At 44.4% G+C, this 16,236-nt stretch overlaps 1 protein-coding gene across 1 annotated transcript in view; it reads left to right on the forward strand.

Moving 5' to 3' along the window:
* myo16 (myosin XVI) overlaps positions 1–16,236 on the forward strand; it is a 657,504-nt gene that overhangs the window by 365,602 nt on the left and 275,666 nt on the right. The window contains exons 15-17 of the mRNA XM_041198724.1: positions 9,468–9,585; positions 12,918–13,065; positions 13,803–13,914. Coding sequence (XP_041054658.1) covers positions 9,468–9,585; positions 12,918–13,065; positions 13,803–13,914 — 378 coding nt within the window. The remainder of the gene's footprint in view (positions 1–9,467; positions 9,586–12,917; positions 13,066–13,802; positions 13,915–16,236) is intronic.

Raw genomic sequence — 16,236 nt, forward strand, 5'->3', positions numbered from 1 at the left:
ATTACACCCCAGAGTTCTGAAGGAGATAGCTGAAGAGATAGTGGAGGCGTTAGTGGTGATCTTTCAGGAATCACTCGAGTCAGGGAGGGTCCTGGGGGACTGGAAAATCGCTAATGTAACCCCCCTGTTTAAGAAGGGAGTGAGGCAAAAGACGGGAAATTACAGGCCGATTAGCCTGACCTCGGTCATTGGTAAGATTTTAAAGTCCATTATTAAGGATGAGATTTCAGAATACTTGGAAGTGCATGGTAAAATCGAGCAAAGTCAGCATGGTTTCATCAAGGGGAGGTCATGCCTGGCAAATCTGTTAGAATTATTTGAGGAGGTAACGAGTAGGTTAGACAAAGAAGAGCCAATGGATGTTATCTACTTGGACTTCCAGAAGGCCTTTGACAAGGTGCCGCACAGGAGGCTGCTCAGTAAGATAAGAGCCCATGGTGTTAGAGGAAAGGTACTAGCATGGATAGAAGATTGACTGTCTGGCAGGAGGCAGAGAGTGGGGATAAGAGGGTCCTTCTCAGGATGGCGGCCATTGACTAGTGGAGTTCCGCAGGGGTCAGTGTTGGGACCACAACTTTTCACTTTATATATTAATGCTCTAGATGAAGGAACTGAGGGTATCCTGGCTAAGTTTACAGATGATACAAACATAAGTGGAGGGACAGGTAGTATTGAGGAGGCAGGGAGGCTGCAGAAGAATTTGGACAGGTTAGGAGAATGGGCAAGGAAGTGGCAGATAGAATACAACGTGGACAAATGTGAGGTCATGCACTTTGGTAGGAAGAATAGAGGCATAGACTATTTTCTAAATGGGGAGAGAATTCAGAAATCTGAAGTGCAAAGTGACTTTGGAGTCCTAGTCCAGGATTCTCCTAACGTTAACTTGCAGGTTGAGTCGGTAGTTAGGAAGGCAAATGCAATGTTGGCATTTATTTCGAGAGGACTAGAATATAAAAGCAGGGATGTACTGCTGAAGCTTTATAAGGCTCTGGTCAGACCAAATTTAAAATGTGAGCAATTTTGGGCCCGATATCTCAGGAAGGATGTGCTGGCCCTGGAGAGGGTCCAGAGGAGGTTCATGAGAATGATCCCAGGAATGAAAGGCTTAACATATGCGGAATGTTTGAGGACTTTGGGTCTATACCCGATGGAGTTTAGAAGGATGAGGAGGGATCTAATTGATACTTACAGAATACTGAAAGGCCTGGATAGAGTGGACATTGGGAAGATGTTTCCGTTAGTAGGAGAGACTAGGACCCGAGGACACAGCTTCAGAGTAAAGGGAAGACCTTTTAGAACAGAGATGAGGAGAAACTTCTTTAGCCAGAGAGTGGTGAATCTATGGAATTCATTGCCACAGAAGGCAGTGGAGGCCAGGTCATTGAGTGTATTTAAGACGAGATAGATAGGTTCTTGATTGATAAAGGGATCAAAGGTTACGGGGAGAAGGCGGGAGAATGGGGTTGAGAAACTTATCAGCCATGATTGAATGGCGGAGCAGACTCGATGGGCCAAATGGCCTAATTTCTGCTCCTATGTCTTATGGTTTTATAGTCTTATGGTCACCTTCATCTGTTTGGAAAAAGTCTGGCTTTGTTGCCTCACCTAAGTGTGTCAAATTCTTTACTGAAATCCCAGTAAATTCATCAGCATTGTTAAACGGTTTGAGGGTCTCCAACATGGTATACTCAATGACTCTGTTCCTGATGTCTTCCACTGTTTTGATGAGGTTGAGGGCAACACAGGTGCCTCAGCTCAGGAGAGAAAATTTCTGATTGCAAATCACATACAGCATCTTTAGTATCTGCTTATTCCTGTATTGGAACAGTTCTAAAAACATGCCTATGTAGTCTGAGCCCTCCTAGGCCATATAATGATGTGTCTCTTCCATAGCCACCTTGACTACAGCTCCTCACACCCCGCTTCCTGTAAGGACTCCATCCCATTCTCTCAGTTCCTTCGCCTCCGTCGCATCTGTTCCGATGATGCTACCTTCAAAAACAGTTCCTCTGACGTGTCCTCCTTCTTCCTTAACCGAGGTTTTCCACCCACGGTCGTTGACAGGGCCCTCAACCCTGTCCAGCCCATCTCCCGCGCATCCATCCTCACGCCTTCTCCTGCCTCCCAGAAACATGATAGGGTCCCCCTTGTCCTCACTTATCACCCCGCCAGCCTCCGCATTCAAAGGATCATCCTCCGCCATTTCCGCCAACTCCAGCATGATGCCACCACCAAACACATCTTCCCTTCACCCCCCTTGTCGGCATTCCGTAGGGATCGTTCCCTCCGGGACACCCTGGTCCACTCCTCCATCACCCCCCACCTATGGCACCACCCCATGCCCACACAAAAGATGTAACACCTGCCCCTTCACTTCCTCTCTCCTCACCGTCCAAGGACCCAAACACTCCTTTCAAGTGAAGCAGCATTTCACTTGCATTTCCCCCAACTTAGTCTACTGCATTCGTTGCTCCCAATGTGGTCTCCTCTACATTGGAGAGACCAAACATAAACTGGGCGACTGCTTTGCAGAACACCTGCGGTCTGTCCGCAAGAATGACCCAAACCTCCCTGTCGCTTGCCATTTTAACACTCCACCCTGCTCTCTTGCCCACATGTCTGTCCTTGGCTTGCTGCATTGTTCCAGTGAAGCCCAACGTAAACTGGAGCAACAACACCTCATCTTCCGATTAGGCACTTTACAGCCTTCCGGACTGAATATTGAATTCGACAACTTTAGGTCTTGAGCTCCCTCCTCCATCCCCACCCCCTTTCTGTTTCTTCCCCCTTCCTTTTGTTTTTTTCCAATAAATTATATAGATTTTTCTTTTCCCACCTATTTCCATTATTTTTAAATATTTTTAAATCTTTTACGCTCCCCCCACCCCCACTTGAGCTATACCTTGAATGCCCTACCATCCATTCTTAATTAGCACTTTCGTTTAGATAATATCACCAACTTTAACACCTATGTGTTATTTTGTTCTGTTGTCTTTGACATCTTTTGATGATCTGCTTCTATTACTGCTTGCTTGTCCCTACAACCACATACACCCCCTCCATTTCTCTCCCCCCACCCACCCACCCCTCCCCCCCCCCCCCCCCCCCCCCCCCCCCACCCCACACACACCTTAAACCAACTTATATTTCACCCCTTCCTTGGATTCACCTAGTTCTGTTGAAGGGTAATGAGCACTCGAAACGTCAACTCTTTTCTTCTCCGCCAATGCTGCCACACCTGCTGAGTTTTTCCAGGTAATTCTGTTTTTGTTTTGGATTTCCAGCATCTGCAGTTTTTTGTTTTTATTTCAGCATTGTTGTTCTTTGTCTTGGTGCGACTCTTCTGTTTTGTTGTTGGCTTTTTGCGTGAAAATTCATTGATGATTCTCTGCACTTTTAGAGGTTTTGGGCCTGCACATTTTCCCAAAGTATCCCAGTGGAAGCATTCCGCAATGCTTGCAAGACATTATTCATGCCTGTGAGGCTTTATGGTGCCACGGCACTGGCTTGAATAACCACCATCTTGAATTTTAATTGCATACAATATTCTTTGCCCTGGAGCATCTTTCACATTTCGTTGTTTAATGAGCTGTGCCATCATTCGGTTTTTCTGTACCATGGCTTATCTTCCCCACTCAATATGGCTCTATTTTGCTGAGGAACCTCAGATCATCTGGTTTCTCCATCCTTCCTCTCTGCTGTCTGGCTGCAGCACAAGTCTCCCTGCCTGGCAGCTAACCAGACATTCAATCGAGCTGGACATCAGCTGGGAAACTGATTTATTTATGAAATGAGGACCTACCATTGTAGGGTAGCAGGACTCGTGCATTACCCACATTTCTGTGTTTTCCAGACTCTCCAAAACTGCACCCCTTCCCCCCCACCCTTCCCTGCTCCTTCCCACTCCTTGCTCTCATCCCTATATATACATCAGAGCCAATGGCAGAGTTAAAATTTTAGTTGAGAGGGTTTAGGTAGTCCACTACTTGGTGTGTGTAGAACCATGGTCAGACTCCATCTAGAGCACTGTGTTCAGTTCTGGACTCCACATCACAGGCAGGTTATATTAACCATAGAGAAGGTGCCATGTAGATTCACCAGAATGCTACCTGAGCTAAAAGGGTTAAATTATGTGGAGACTTTGCATAAACTTGTCTTCTATTCCTTTGAGTGTAGATGTGGTTAAAATGTGAAAAGGTGCAGTAGGTGGATGAAGAGAAATAACTTCTTCTGATGGGGGAATCCAGAACTAGGGGGGAATAACCTTAAAATTAGAGCCAGGCCATTCAATTGTGAAATCAGGAACCATTTCTTCACACAAAGTGTAGGAGAAATCTGTAACAGTCTCTCTCAGAAATCTTTGAAACTTTCAGAACTGAGATTAATCACTTTTTGTTAAGTATCAAAGGATATGGAGTAAATGGTGAATAAATACTGTCCAAGTACAGCTCAGCCATGATCTAATTTATTGATGGATCATCCTTGAGGACCGAAAAACCTACCCCTGTTCTGAAGTTCATATCTTTTATGTCTTGAGCCTGAGTTCAGTAGCCAAGTAAACTCACATTGCATGCCTTCATATACACTTATTGGTTGATGCTCACTATCAATAACAGAGAGAGACCGACATAAAAATAAACTATGATTGCTTATTTCAACAGAAGGCAGAGCGTTAAATCCTTGCATGCTCCCACAACCACCTCCAGCTTGAGACTTACAGTTAACCTGTAGCCCATACTGTACAGTGATTGGTCAGTACTGACACATAATTAGTCCATTTGCATTCTCTTAAAGGTACATGGTATTCCACTTTACCACAGTATCACTGCATCAATTTCAGGCTTTAAAGAAATCGTTTAAAGGCCGTAACTTCCAGTGGAGTGACAACTGAGTCAGATTGCCACTCTGCTCGTAATTACTTAACCTGAATTCCTATCTCTTTCGACCTTCTGACTCAGGCCAGGCAGGACCTATACAGTGCAGTGGGTTCCTGAGGCCTACAGTCAAGCTCATGGGAAGGTAAGTAAGCTACACCCCCTTTTCTCATGACGTGAGCTGCTGCAAAGCAGCTAAGTTTAAAAGTCCAGTCACTTTCACAAGCCAGGGAGAAGGTAAGTATATAAATAAGTGGGTAGGATTTCGGGGGGGCTCGGGGGTTGGGTCAGGTCAGGCCTGGGGGTGGAGGGCTGTAGGGGCAGGCCTGGAGGGGTGTGCTAGGGGTCGGGCCGAGCCAGGCCTGGAGTGGGAATGGTCGGGCCGGGTCTGAGAGGAGGGTTTGGGTTGGGTTGGGTTGGGGAGGGATTCGGGTTGATGGCTCAGGTCAGGTCAGGTCATCAGAACCATCGGATGTTTGCGACCCCTGTGCAGAAACATGCCCAAAGGAATTTTGAACTTCCCAGTCAATTGACATGCAATCCCTACCTAGGAACTTCCTGGTGTAAGGGGGGAGCATGTGTTGGTGTCCTCACTACCTTTGAGGTAGCCCCCCCTCAAGATACACCGCCCTGGAGCTCGGAGGTTATGACCTTATTTCTTTTTCCAAGTAACAGAACAAAGAACAAAGAAAAGTACAGCACAGGAACAGGCCCTTCGGCCCTCCAAGCCTGCGCCGACCATATTGCCTGTTGAACTAAAACATTTTGCACTCCCGGGGTCCGTATCCCTCAATTCCCATCCTATTCATGTATTTGTCAAGCTGCCTCTTAAACACCACTATTATACCTGCTTCCACCACCTCCTCCAGCAGCAAATTCCAGACAATCACTACCCTCTGAATGAAAAACTTGCCCCACACATCTCCTCTAAAGTTTTCTCCTCTCACCTTAAATCTATGTCCCCTAGTAATTGACTCTTCCACACTGGGAAAAAGCTTCTGACTATCTACTCTGTCCATGCCACTCATAATTTTGTAAACTTCTATCAAGTTGCCCCTCAATCTCCATCGCTCTAGTGAGAACAATCCGAGTTTCTCCAATCTGTCTTCATAGCTAATAACCTCCAGACCAGGCAGCATCCTGGTAAACCTCCTCTGCACCCTCTCCAATGCCTCCATATCCTTTTGGTAATGTGGCGACCAGAATTGCACATAATATTCCAAGTGTGGCCTAACCAAGGTTCTATACAGCTGCAGCATGACTTCCCAGCTTTTATACTCAATACCACTGCCGATGAAGGCAAGCATGCCATATGCCTTCCTGACTACCTTAACCACCTGCGTTGCCACTTTCAGTGACCTGTGAACCTGTACACCCAGATCCCTCTGCCCGTTGATGCACTTAAGGGTTCTGCCATTTACCATATAATTCCTACCTGTATCAGACCTTCCAAAATGCATTACCTCGCACTTGTCCGGATTAAACTCCCTCTGCCATTTCTCCGGCCAAGTCTCCAACCGATCTATATCCCATTGTATCCTTTGACAATCCTCTTCACTATCTGCAACTCCTCCAACCTTAGTGTCATCTACAAACTTACTAATTAGCCCAGTTACATTTTCCTCCAAATCATTTATGTATACTACAAACAGCAAAGGTCCCGGCACTGATCCCTGTGGAACACCACCAGTCACAGCTCTCCACTCAGAAAAGCACACTTCCACTGCTACCCTCTGTTTTCTATGACCAAGCCAATTCTGTATCCATCTTGCCAGCTCACCTCTGATCCCGTGTGACTTTACCTTCTGTACCACTCAGCTATGAGGGACCTTGTCAAAGACCTTACTGAAATCCATGTAGATAACATCCACTGCCCTTCCATCATTGATCATCTTTGTCAATTCCTCGAAAAACTTGATCAAGTTAGTGAGACATGACCTCCCCTTCACAAAACCATGCTGCCTCTCACTAATATGCCCATTGCTTCCAAATGGTAGTTAATCCTGTCACAAGGAATCTTCTCCAATAAATTCCCTACCACTGACATAAGGCTCACCGGCCTGTAATTTCCTGGGTTATCCCTGCTACCCTTCTTAAACAATGGAACAGCACTGGCCATTCTCCAGTCCTCTGGGACCTCACTCCATAGCCAGTGAGGATTCAAAGATTTCTGTCAAGGCCCCAGCAATCTCCTCCCTTGCCTCCCTCAGTACTCTGGGATAGATCCCATCTGGCCCTGGGGACTTATCCACTTTAATATTCTTCAAGACACTTAACACCTTTTTTGATCTCAACATATCTACACACTCTTTCTTAGACAAATTGACCGCTAAGTTCTTCTCTTTGGTGAATACTCATGAGAAGTACTCATTTAGTATCTCTCCCATTTCTTCTGGCTCCACACACAGATTCCCACCTCTGTCCCTGAGTGAGCCTACCCTTTCCCTGGCTACCCTTTTGCTTTTTACATATGTATAAAAGGCCTTGGGATTTTCCTCAATCCTGGTTGCCAATGACTTTTCATGACCCATTTTAGCCCTCCTGACTCCTTGCTTAAGTTTCTTCCTACTTTCTTTATATTCTCCAAGGGGTTCATCTGTTCCCAGCCTCTAGCCCTTACAAATGCTTCCCTTTTCTTTTTGAATAATCTCACAATATCCTTTGTTATCCGAGGTTTCTGAAACTTGCCATACTTATCCTTCATCCTAGCAGGAACGTGCCGGTCATGAATTCTTATCAATTGATGTTTGAAAGCCCCCTACATGTCAATTGTTGATTTGCTCTCAAACATCCGCCTCCAGTCTAGATTCCTCAGTTCCTGCCTAATATTGTTTGATTAGCTTTCCCCCAAGTAAGCACCTTAACCAGAGGAGTCCTGTTATCCTTATCCACCAGTACCTTGAAACTTACTGAATTATGGTCACTTTTCCCGAAATGTTCCCCTACTGAAACTTCAACCGCCTGGACAGGTTCATTCTCTAATACCAGGTCCAATACTGCCCCTTCCCTAGTTGGACTATCTACATATTGTCTCAGGAAGCCCTCCTGGATGCACCTTACAAATTCTGCCCCATCCAAATCCCTAGCACTAAGTGATTCCCAGTCAATATAGGGAAAGTTAAAATCACCCACCACAACATCCTTATTGCTTTTACATCTTTCCAAAATCTGCCTATATAACTGTTTCTCAATCTCCTGCCGGCAATTGAGAGGCCTATAGTAAAACCCCAATATTGTGACTGCACCCTTCCTATTCCGGAGCTCTACCCATATTGCCTCGCTGCATGAGCCCACCGCTGTATCCTCCTGTTGTACAGCTGTGATATTCTCCTTAACCAGCAGTGCAACTCACCCACCTCTTCTACATCCCTCTCTATCTTGCCTGAAACATCTAAATCCTGGAACGTTTATCTGCCAATCCTGTCCATCTTTCAACCAAGTCTCTGTAAAGCAATAACATCATAGTCCCAAGTACTAATCCAAGCTTTAAGCTCATCTGCCTTGCCTGTTATACTTCTCGCATTGAAACAAATGCATTTCAGGCCCCCAGTCCCACTGTGTTCAGTAATTTCTCCCTGCCTGCTCTTCCTCTTAGTCCAACTGGCCATATTCGTTAGTTCCCAGTCATTTATTTCACTTGCTGACCTATTGCTCTGGTTCTCACACCCCTGCCATACTAGTTTAAACCCTCCCGAGTGACACCAGCAAACCTCGCAGCCAGAATATTGGTGCCCCTCCAGTTTAGATGCAACCGTCCTTCTTGTACAGGTCCCACCTGCCCCAGAAGAGATCCCAATGATCCAGATATCAGAAACCCTCCCTCCAACACCATCTGTTCAGCCATGTGTTTAGCTGCACTACCTTCCTATTTCCAGCCTCACTGGCACATGCCACAGGGAGTAGTCCTGTGATTACAACCCTAGAGGTCCTATTTTTTAGCTTTCTGCCTAACTCCCTGAACTCCTGCTGCAGGACCTCGTCACTCTTCCTGCCTATATCGTTAGTACCAATGTATACCACGACCTCCGGCTGTTCTCCCTCCCCCTTCAGAATGTCCCGTACCCGATCAGAGACATCCTGGACCCTGGCACCAGAGAGGCAACATACCATCCTGGTGTCTCTTTCATGACCACAGAAGCACCCTGACTTTCGAGTCCCCTAACAGAATGCATCTTACTGCGAAAGAAGAAAGCAATATATTTCCTCTCTCCAATTAAAGCCTCTAACTGTAAACCACAGATTCCGGAATTCATTAGAGCTTCATTTATCCTAAAATAAAATCCAGTTGGACAATGAAAGCTCTGACTGAAATTAAACCTCCTAATTTTGATAGGTGACCTGTTAAACCAGTAATTTTTTTATTAATGAATAAAAATTACCCAGAGTAGTCTTCAGGTTGAGTAATGTTAATATCACTTATATTTTCAGTGTACTTAAACTGAAGAATTACAATGACATAATACTGTAGGTAAGAATAGATTCATTAACTCATACTGAAATAAGTTTTAATGTCAGTCTTGCAGTAACAAGGAATGTAAAGTTACATCACAGTTCTGATGCTACTTTGTGTTTTCATGAGCATTTTTCTTCTAGGTGAGCTGTGTATTGGAATCTTTCGGTCATGCAAAAACGACACTGAATGAAACTTCCAGTCGATATATAAAGTACCTAGGATTGCAGTTCAGTGAAAACAACAGGTCTTTAACTGGAGGTAAGGCTTTTTGTGAAACTGGTTACGTAATTTCACGAAATTGCACTCCTGGAGAGAGATTCCAGAAATGCAAACCACAAATTTGAGGGAATATTCCTCACCATTTCCTGGTCATTCATAACTGCAGGGTTGAACTAGTTCCTCGTGCCTAGTTCAGACTAACACCAACTAGCAGTGACCATTCAAAATCTGTTTGGTTTTGTGATCTGAATTCCACATCAGAGATGTGGAACCCAATGAGACTATCAGGGACTTTGTGAAAACATTGTGAAAACTAGATTTTGGTTTTGCTGGTGCAGCTCTGTTCCTGAAATCATTTGTCATAGAGAATTATCACCTAACAATTGCATAAGCACAATAAGGCCATTTGACCTGATGTCACATTTTAATAGTGGTTTATAACATATACATACACCATTACATCAGTGTCAATGAGAAGCAATTCACCCATGAAACCCCTTCTATTATCATAGGGACTTTTAGTGACATTGTGTCATAGTGATTTCCGCTTATGAGTGCTCTGTCTTGGTGCTTCCCCATTGCCAGCAGCTGCGTTGGAGGCAGGCTGCTGACTCTGATGACCCATTGGCCTTGATGACTTTGGTGGCCGTCCTCTGGTGTCTGGGGCCTGTGTGTGCCCTTACTGGCTCGGAGAGTCCAGCTCCATGGCTGGATAGTCCTCAGTCATCGTGGCCTCCTTAGATGTGATGGTCACTGTCAGGTGGGCAGAGGAGCTCCTGCCATCATCAGGAGCATCTTGAGAGGGGCCCCCACATGCAGATCATCTACCAACATGAAGTTTTTTTGAACCTCCTTGCTCACCAGAAATGGACAGGAAGGCAGCAGAGTCACTAACTGCCTCACTCATCTCTCATATTGGCAGTGATCTACTGAGGTCACTGCCAGTATGTGAGCTTGCAGGTCTGAACGCAACCCCAGAAACTCCAGATTGAGTTCCTGGAGGTGCCTCTCCATGAGAGTTGACTCCGTCTCTGGGTGATGCTGTGTGCTCAGAGCTTTGGGTCAATGCATGGACTCCTCCAATACAGAGACCAAGACACGCAGACCCTTAAGGATCTCTGCCAGGTATTCACATGCATCCTGCTGGATATCCAAACCTTATTACCTAATAGATGATCCCAAAGGCTCATCATGTGCCTCAGGCTCAGCATCTCCAGCAATCCTCCAACTGTCGGTACCGTGGGGATTGTCTGCCTCCGCCATGACATGCCTTCACTAGTGTACACTACCATCTGCCTTGGGCTGCCCATGACCACCAACATGCCTATATCTGCTCTGGTGCACGGTGCAGAGAGAGGATTGTTAAGGGTGCATCTGACTGTAGATCATCCTCTGATGTAAAGGGAGGGTCCTCTGGGTCCTTCTGTGGTTTGAAGGCTGTTCCACCTGAGGGAGGGAGAACACATGAAAGTCTCGAGCGGCATTAATAACTTAGAGTGCATGAATTTTAGTAGCTTCTCAGAATAGACATCAAGCTAAGCAAAGATTTCTGTGTGGATGGGCTTAGGGGATTAGTTGATTCCACCTGTCAGTCTTACAACTGCAGTCCTACATCTCTCATACCTTTCCCCAATCTCTTCCATGTCCACTGGACTCTTGCCCCCCCTCCGAAACCCCTGCCTCTCCATGACCAGTGGACCAGGCTCCAAGTTCACAAGCTATCTCCACGATCTGATGCTCTGCCTGACTTAGCAACAACAGATTAGGAACACCACCACCTGTCTGCCCTCACTCCTATACATTGTGACTTTTTCCTCCTGCAAGGACAATAGTGTTTTCAATAATCCCCCCTCTACATACCACAACATTCCATCCTCCCACCCCTACCTCCCCCCCACCCCCCCAAGACCATAGTCACAGGTTTAGGTGTCTATTACATTGTAGCACTTCACTCTTACATGTATGCTTGCTATCCTATCTATTCACATGCAGTCTTTAAAGGCACAGGAAGGTATGCCAAGTGAAGCTCAGGGCTTCACACTCGGGAGCCCCAACAAGTGCTATCACACACAAACACATCTCTGTACGGTTACATACGGCTTAATGCTCACCCTGACAGAGCGCAGAAGGTCATTGAACCTCTTCCTGTACTGCATCCAGGTCCTTCTGACTACATCATGGCCATTGACCAGAGTTTCCACCTCTGCCCATGTCTTCTTACTTAAGTGTGGAGGCCTCCTCTTTCCTCCTTGTTGCAACAATATCTCCTGACGTGCACTCACAGTCTCACATAGAACCCGCAGGCTGTCATCCGAAAAGTGGGGTGTCGATTGGCTTCAGCCATTTCCAATATGCCTGGCATGGTTTCCAGGTCCAGAAGACATGGCTAGTGTTCCAGCCACATTTTCCTGCAAAGTATATCAACACAGTTCTCTGCCCCTATAAGGATTATAGCACCTCTCTGAAGCCGATCCTCAACACATATCAGCCATCAGGGAACTCCTTTTCAACTCCCCCAACTACAGGTACATTTTTCCAGGCCCACCACCCCCCAGCAACACTGAGCCTCTCTCAGCACACGTTTTACGCTGGCTGGCAGTTGATTTTCCATCCAGCACGTAATCACTGTCAAGAGCCAATCACATCTGCTTCTGGTACTGCTGATCGCGCTTGCCCAATGACTCTAAAATTCAAGCCTAAATCCTGGATTAGACTTTTAGCTTTTGATCTTCAGCTTCAAAGGGAAGACATAAGAACATAAGAACAACAACTACTTTGCCAATGTTGTCTTTGGGTTCAACATTTTAATCACTAAAGTTTTCATTGGTGAATATCATGTGGAAGACTAAGCTATTTCACTTTACATATTTCATACATCTCTATGAATCTTTGTTCATTGATATGAATGTGTTGTAGTATGCTTCCAAGATGCACAATGCCATATTCTTCTGATTTGTTCAAAATAAATTTATCTTATGCAGCTTTGCCAGGCTTCAGAAAGAGTTGATTCCACTTTCCCAGCAGGGAGCAGCATTTATAGGGATTGTATGGTGGGAAATCATGGATGCACAACCAGTGCTTTCCTTCCATTAAAGTTAATGGGTTGAATGGTCATGTTCCTCTTTGAGTAACATGGAGGGAACATGGAGTGTGCCCTCTTTTATAGCAAGAATAAAATCATCATGGGTAATTTTGTTTAACGCTTAACTAAAGCAAAACAAAGTAAGTTATAAAATAAATACATTGTTATTGCACGATAAGTTTGTATATTTATTGCAAGTTTTCAATAATAATAGGATTCCATAGTTGGTAAAACCTTGTTGAAAAATGTAACAGTGTTCTGATAAGTTAACAAATTATTCTTCTTCCAGCCAGAGTTTATACCTACTGTTTAGAGAAGTCTCGTCTTGTCTCTCGACCACCTGACCAGTACAATTTTAATATTTTTTACTTGATGATTGATGGCCTGTCAACTGAGGAGAAGTGTGCTTTGTACCTCAGCAATCTTTCTACACACAGGTATGTGCTATCGTGTATTCTTTCTAAATAGAATGAGATCATGTTGCATATACATGTATATACTAGCAGTCTGCAGTACTCATGGTGAGCCAGTGGAGGCATTATTTATTACAATAAGGGCATTATCTGATAATGGGAAATATGACAGAAAAAAGTGAATTGTATATATACTTGAAAAGGAAAGCAGTTGGTACTATAGGCATAGAGCAGAGTATAAATTACATATTTCCATTTAACACTGCCCGAAAATTGTAGGACCGCCTGCACAACTATCTAGTGATTGGAAGGTCTCCAGGTTCCAATGGCAGGCTGAAGATATTAGGGGAAACATCACTTCTGATTCACTCCATTCCAGAAGTTGATACGTCAATTCCATACTCTGGCTGTTGAGCATTCTAGATCAGCGATTCAAATTAAACTTGAAGCAGCTGTGTAATAAATTGAATGCAATATTACTGTGTGCTACATCCTTCAGTGAGATTGCAATCCATTCTACAGACCTGAAGAGCCCAATTCAGCATGGAAACCAGAAATAACATCAAATGTGTGGTCAAAAGGTGCATTCTGATATTTATGCTGCTGAATTTAATTTGAACTGTCCAGTTGGGGAAGTTATTCCCCTCAAGAATATTATTCTCATGCACTACTGTTTAGTGAGCAGAAGATAGTTAGTAGCAGCAAAGCATCATTTGCTCATGCGTTATTTCAGCATTAATTAATTATCCTATTCGGCACAGGTATGTGATCCAGGAGGCACAGGAGGAGGTGACAGCAACTGAGACAGTTCGAAACAGGGACAAGTTTATTGCACTAAAGCAAGCTTTAAGAAACTTGGGTTTCAACAGTCTGGTAAGATGAATCACCAAGTTCTGAACTGTTGTTTTACATCCAGTGTTTTGAAAACAAGATAAACTATATGATGCCTTAATGCAGGAGATTTTCAAATCATCTTCTGTTTTCAATCCAAGTACCTTCCTTTCAAAATACCAAGGTGCAGCTGGTATGGGCAAATTGAGTTACCAGAAATGCTGCTCTGGTCTTATTCTCCAATTAACATTTTTGATTGTAATTCAAACTAATTTTACCTTACTTTTCTGTGAAAAGGTTAGGGCTACAGTTTTTGGAGGTGCTGTTTGTATTTTAAAGAATTGGCTGGTATTGCTGTGCAAAATCTTATTTTTTGATTAATTTAATAAAAATTGGTTTTGCCTTCAGTGCCTTTGCTGAATCACTCTTTTTAAATTAAAACATAAGAAATAAGAACAGGAGTAGACCATTTTTTTAATTTGTTCATGGGATGTGGCTAGGCCAGAATAGTATTGCCCGCCCCTAATTGCCTTTGACAAGGTGATGGTAAGCTGCCTTCTTGAAATGCTGCAGTCCATTTTGTTGGTAGACCTGCAGTGCTGTTGGATGGGAGTTCCAAGATTTTGACCCAGCGACAGCAAAGGAAGAATGGCACAGCATATTGCTCCAAGTCAAGATAGTAGGTGGTTTATACTTCTAGATGGTAGAGGTCATGGGTTTGGGAGGTGGTGTTGAAAGAGTCTCGGTGAGTTGCTGAAATGCATCTTGTAGATGGTACATACTGCTGTCACTATGCATCGTGATGGAGGGAGTGAATGACTAAAGTGGTGGATGGCTGCCAATAAAGCAGCTGATTTGTCCTTTATGGTGTCAAGCATTTTTCAGTCTTGTTGGAGCTGTACTCCCCAGGTCCCTCTTCCTGTTTATGCACTATTGGCCCTTGTTGACATCATCTGAATTCAAACCATCAGTTTTCACGCGCTGCTGACACCCAGCTCTACCCCACCACTACCTCTCGACCTTGCCACTATCTCTAAATTATCAGACTGTCTGAAATACAGTAATGAATGAGCAGTGTAGTAGAAGAATCTGGTACCTAGAGGGCTAATATGGGACTGAGTACAGTACTGCCCACACGATGATGTAAGAAGGCATACGACCTAGAGCTAGGGCCAGTCTAGAGGCAAGTAGCAACGTGTAAGGACATACTGTATACCTACTGTAAATATGTACATAGTTTGGTGTTATTAATAAAGACTTCTTTGTAACTTATACAAGACTGCTTCATGGTGTCCATGCGGTATACTTCAAGCGTAGCAACAACAGAAGATAACATGGTAACAGCAGGAGATTCCACCAAACAGAAATTTCCTCCAATTAAATAATGGGAGGACTGAAGCCATTGTCTTTGGTTCCTGACATAAATTCCATTCACTAGCCACCAACTCCACCCCTCTCCCTGATAACTGTTTGATCTGAACAAGTCTGTTTGCAACCTTGATACCATATTTGTCCCCAAGATCAGCTTCCAATCATATATCTGCACCATCACTAAGATCGCTGATTTCCACCTCCCTTAACATCACTTGACTCTGCTCCAGCCTCGACTCATCTGCTGCTGAAACCCTCATTCATTCCTTTTTTACTTCTAAATTCGACTATTCTAGCGCATTCCTGGCTGGTCTCCTACATTCTACCAGGCCTTTGTAGCTTTAAATCAGATGGTTGAATTTTGACTTCTTTAGGCCAATTTTGAAGCCAGTCCAATCTCTCTGATAAGACACCGACTCCTACACCAATGTCGAGTTTAAATTCTGTTCTGTAGCCTTGAACTTCCGATTACACAGACCAGAACTGAATTATCGGCTTCTTTGATCTCTCCAAGGAAATCATCAGGTTGGAAACGTATATCTCCTATTTCTTGGACCTCGGTGGGCACATTTTCTAATTTTCTGCCCACAGCTGCTGTTCTTGATTTTAGAAATTATTTTAAATGACCAGTCCTGCCACATAGAAAGCATTCAGCTGCCCCTGCTGAGCAATCTTTGTGGTGGTGTTGTCTGTTAGTGCCGCATCTGGAGCACCAGAATGTAGATGGAAGAGATGTCCACTCCTTAGCAAACTTTTTTTGCAGGCTTTTCAGTGGGCAGAGATTCTAACCTTGGGCCTATGTACTGGACTGAGCCCTCCAGAGCCTCAACATCACCTCGAATTATACACTGATTTTGGTGTCTCAACTTGGCCTGCCTGACGATGTATTCAGCCTTCTCTAGGGCTAAATCCTCTTTTTATTGTAGCAAGGTATTAGTGAAAGATCACTAACACTTGGCAACAACATCAAAACATGGTGGCTGTGCTGGAGGC

Source organism: Carcharodon carcharias, chromosome 11 (assembly GCF_017639515.1).
Source record: "Carcharodon carcharias isolate sCarCar2 chromosome 11, sCarCar2.pri, whole genome shotgun sequence".
Classification (NCBI taxonomy): domain Eukaryota; kingdom Metazoa; phylum Chordata; class Chondrichthyes; order Lamniformes; family Lamnidae; genus Carcharodon; species Carcharodon carcharias.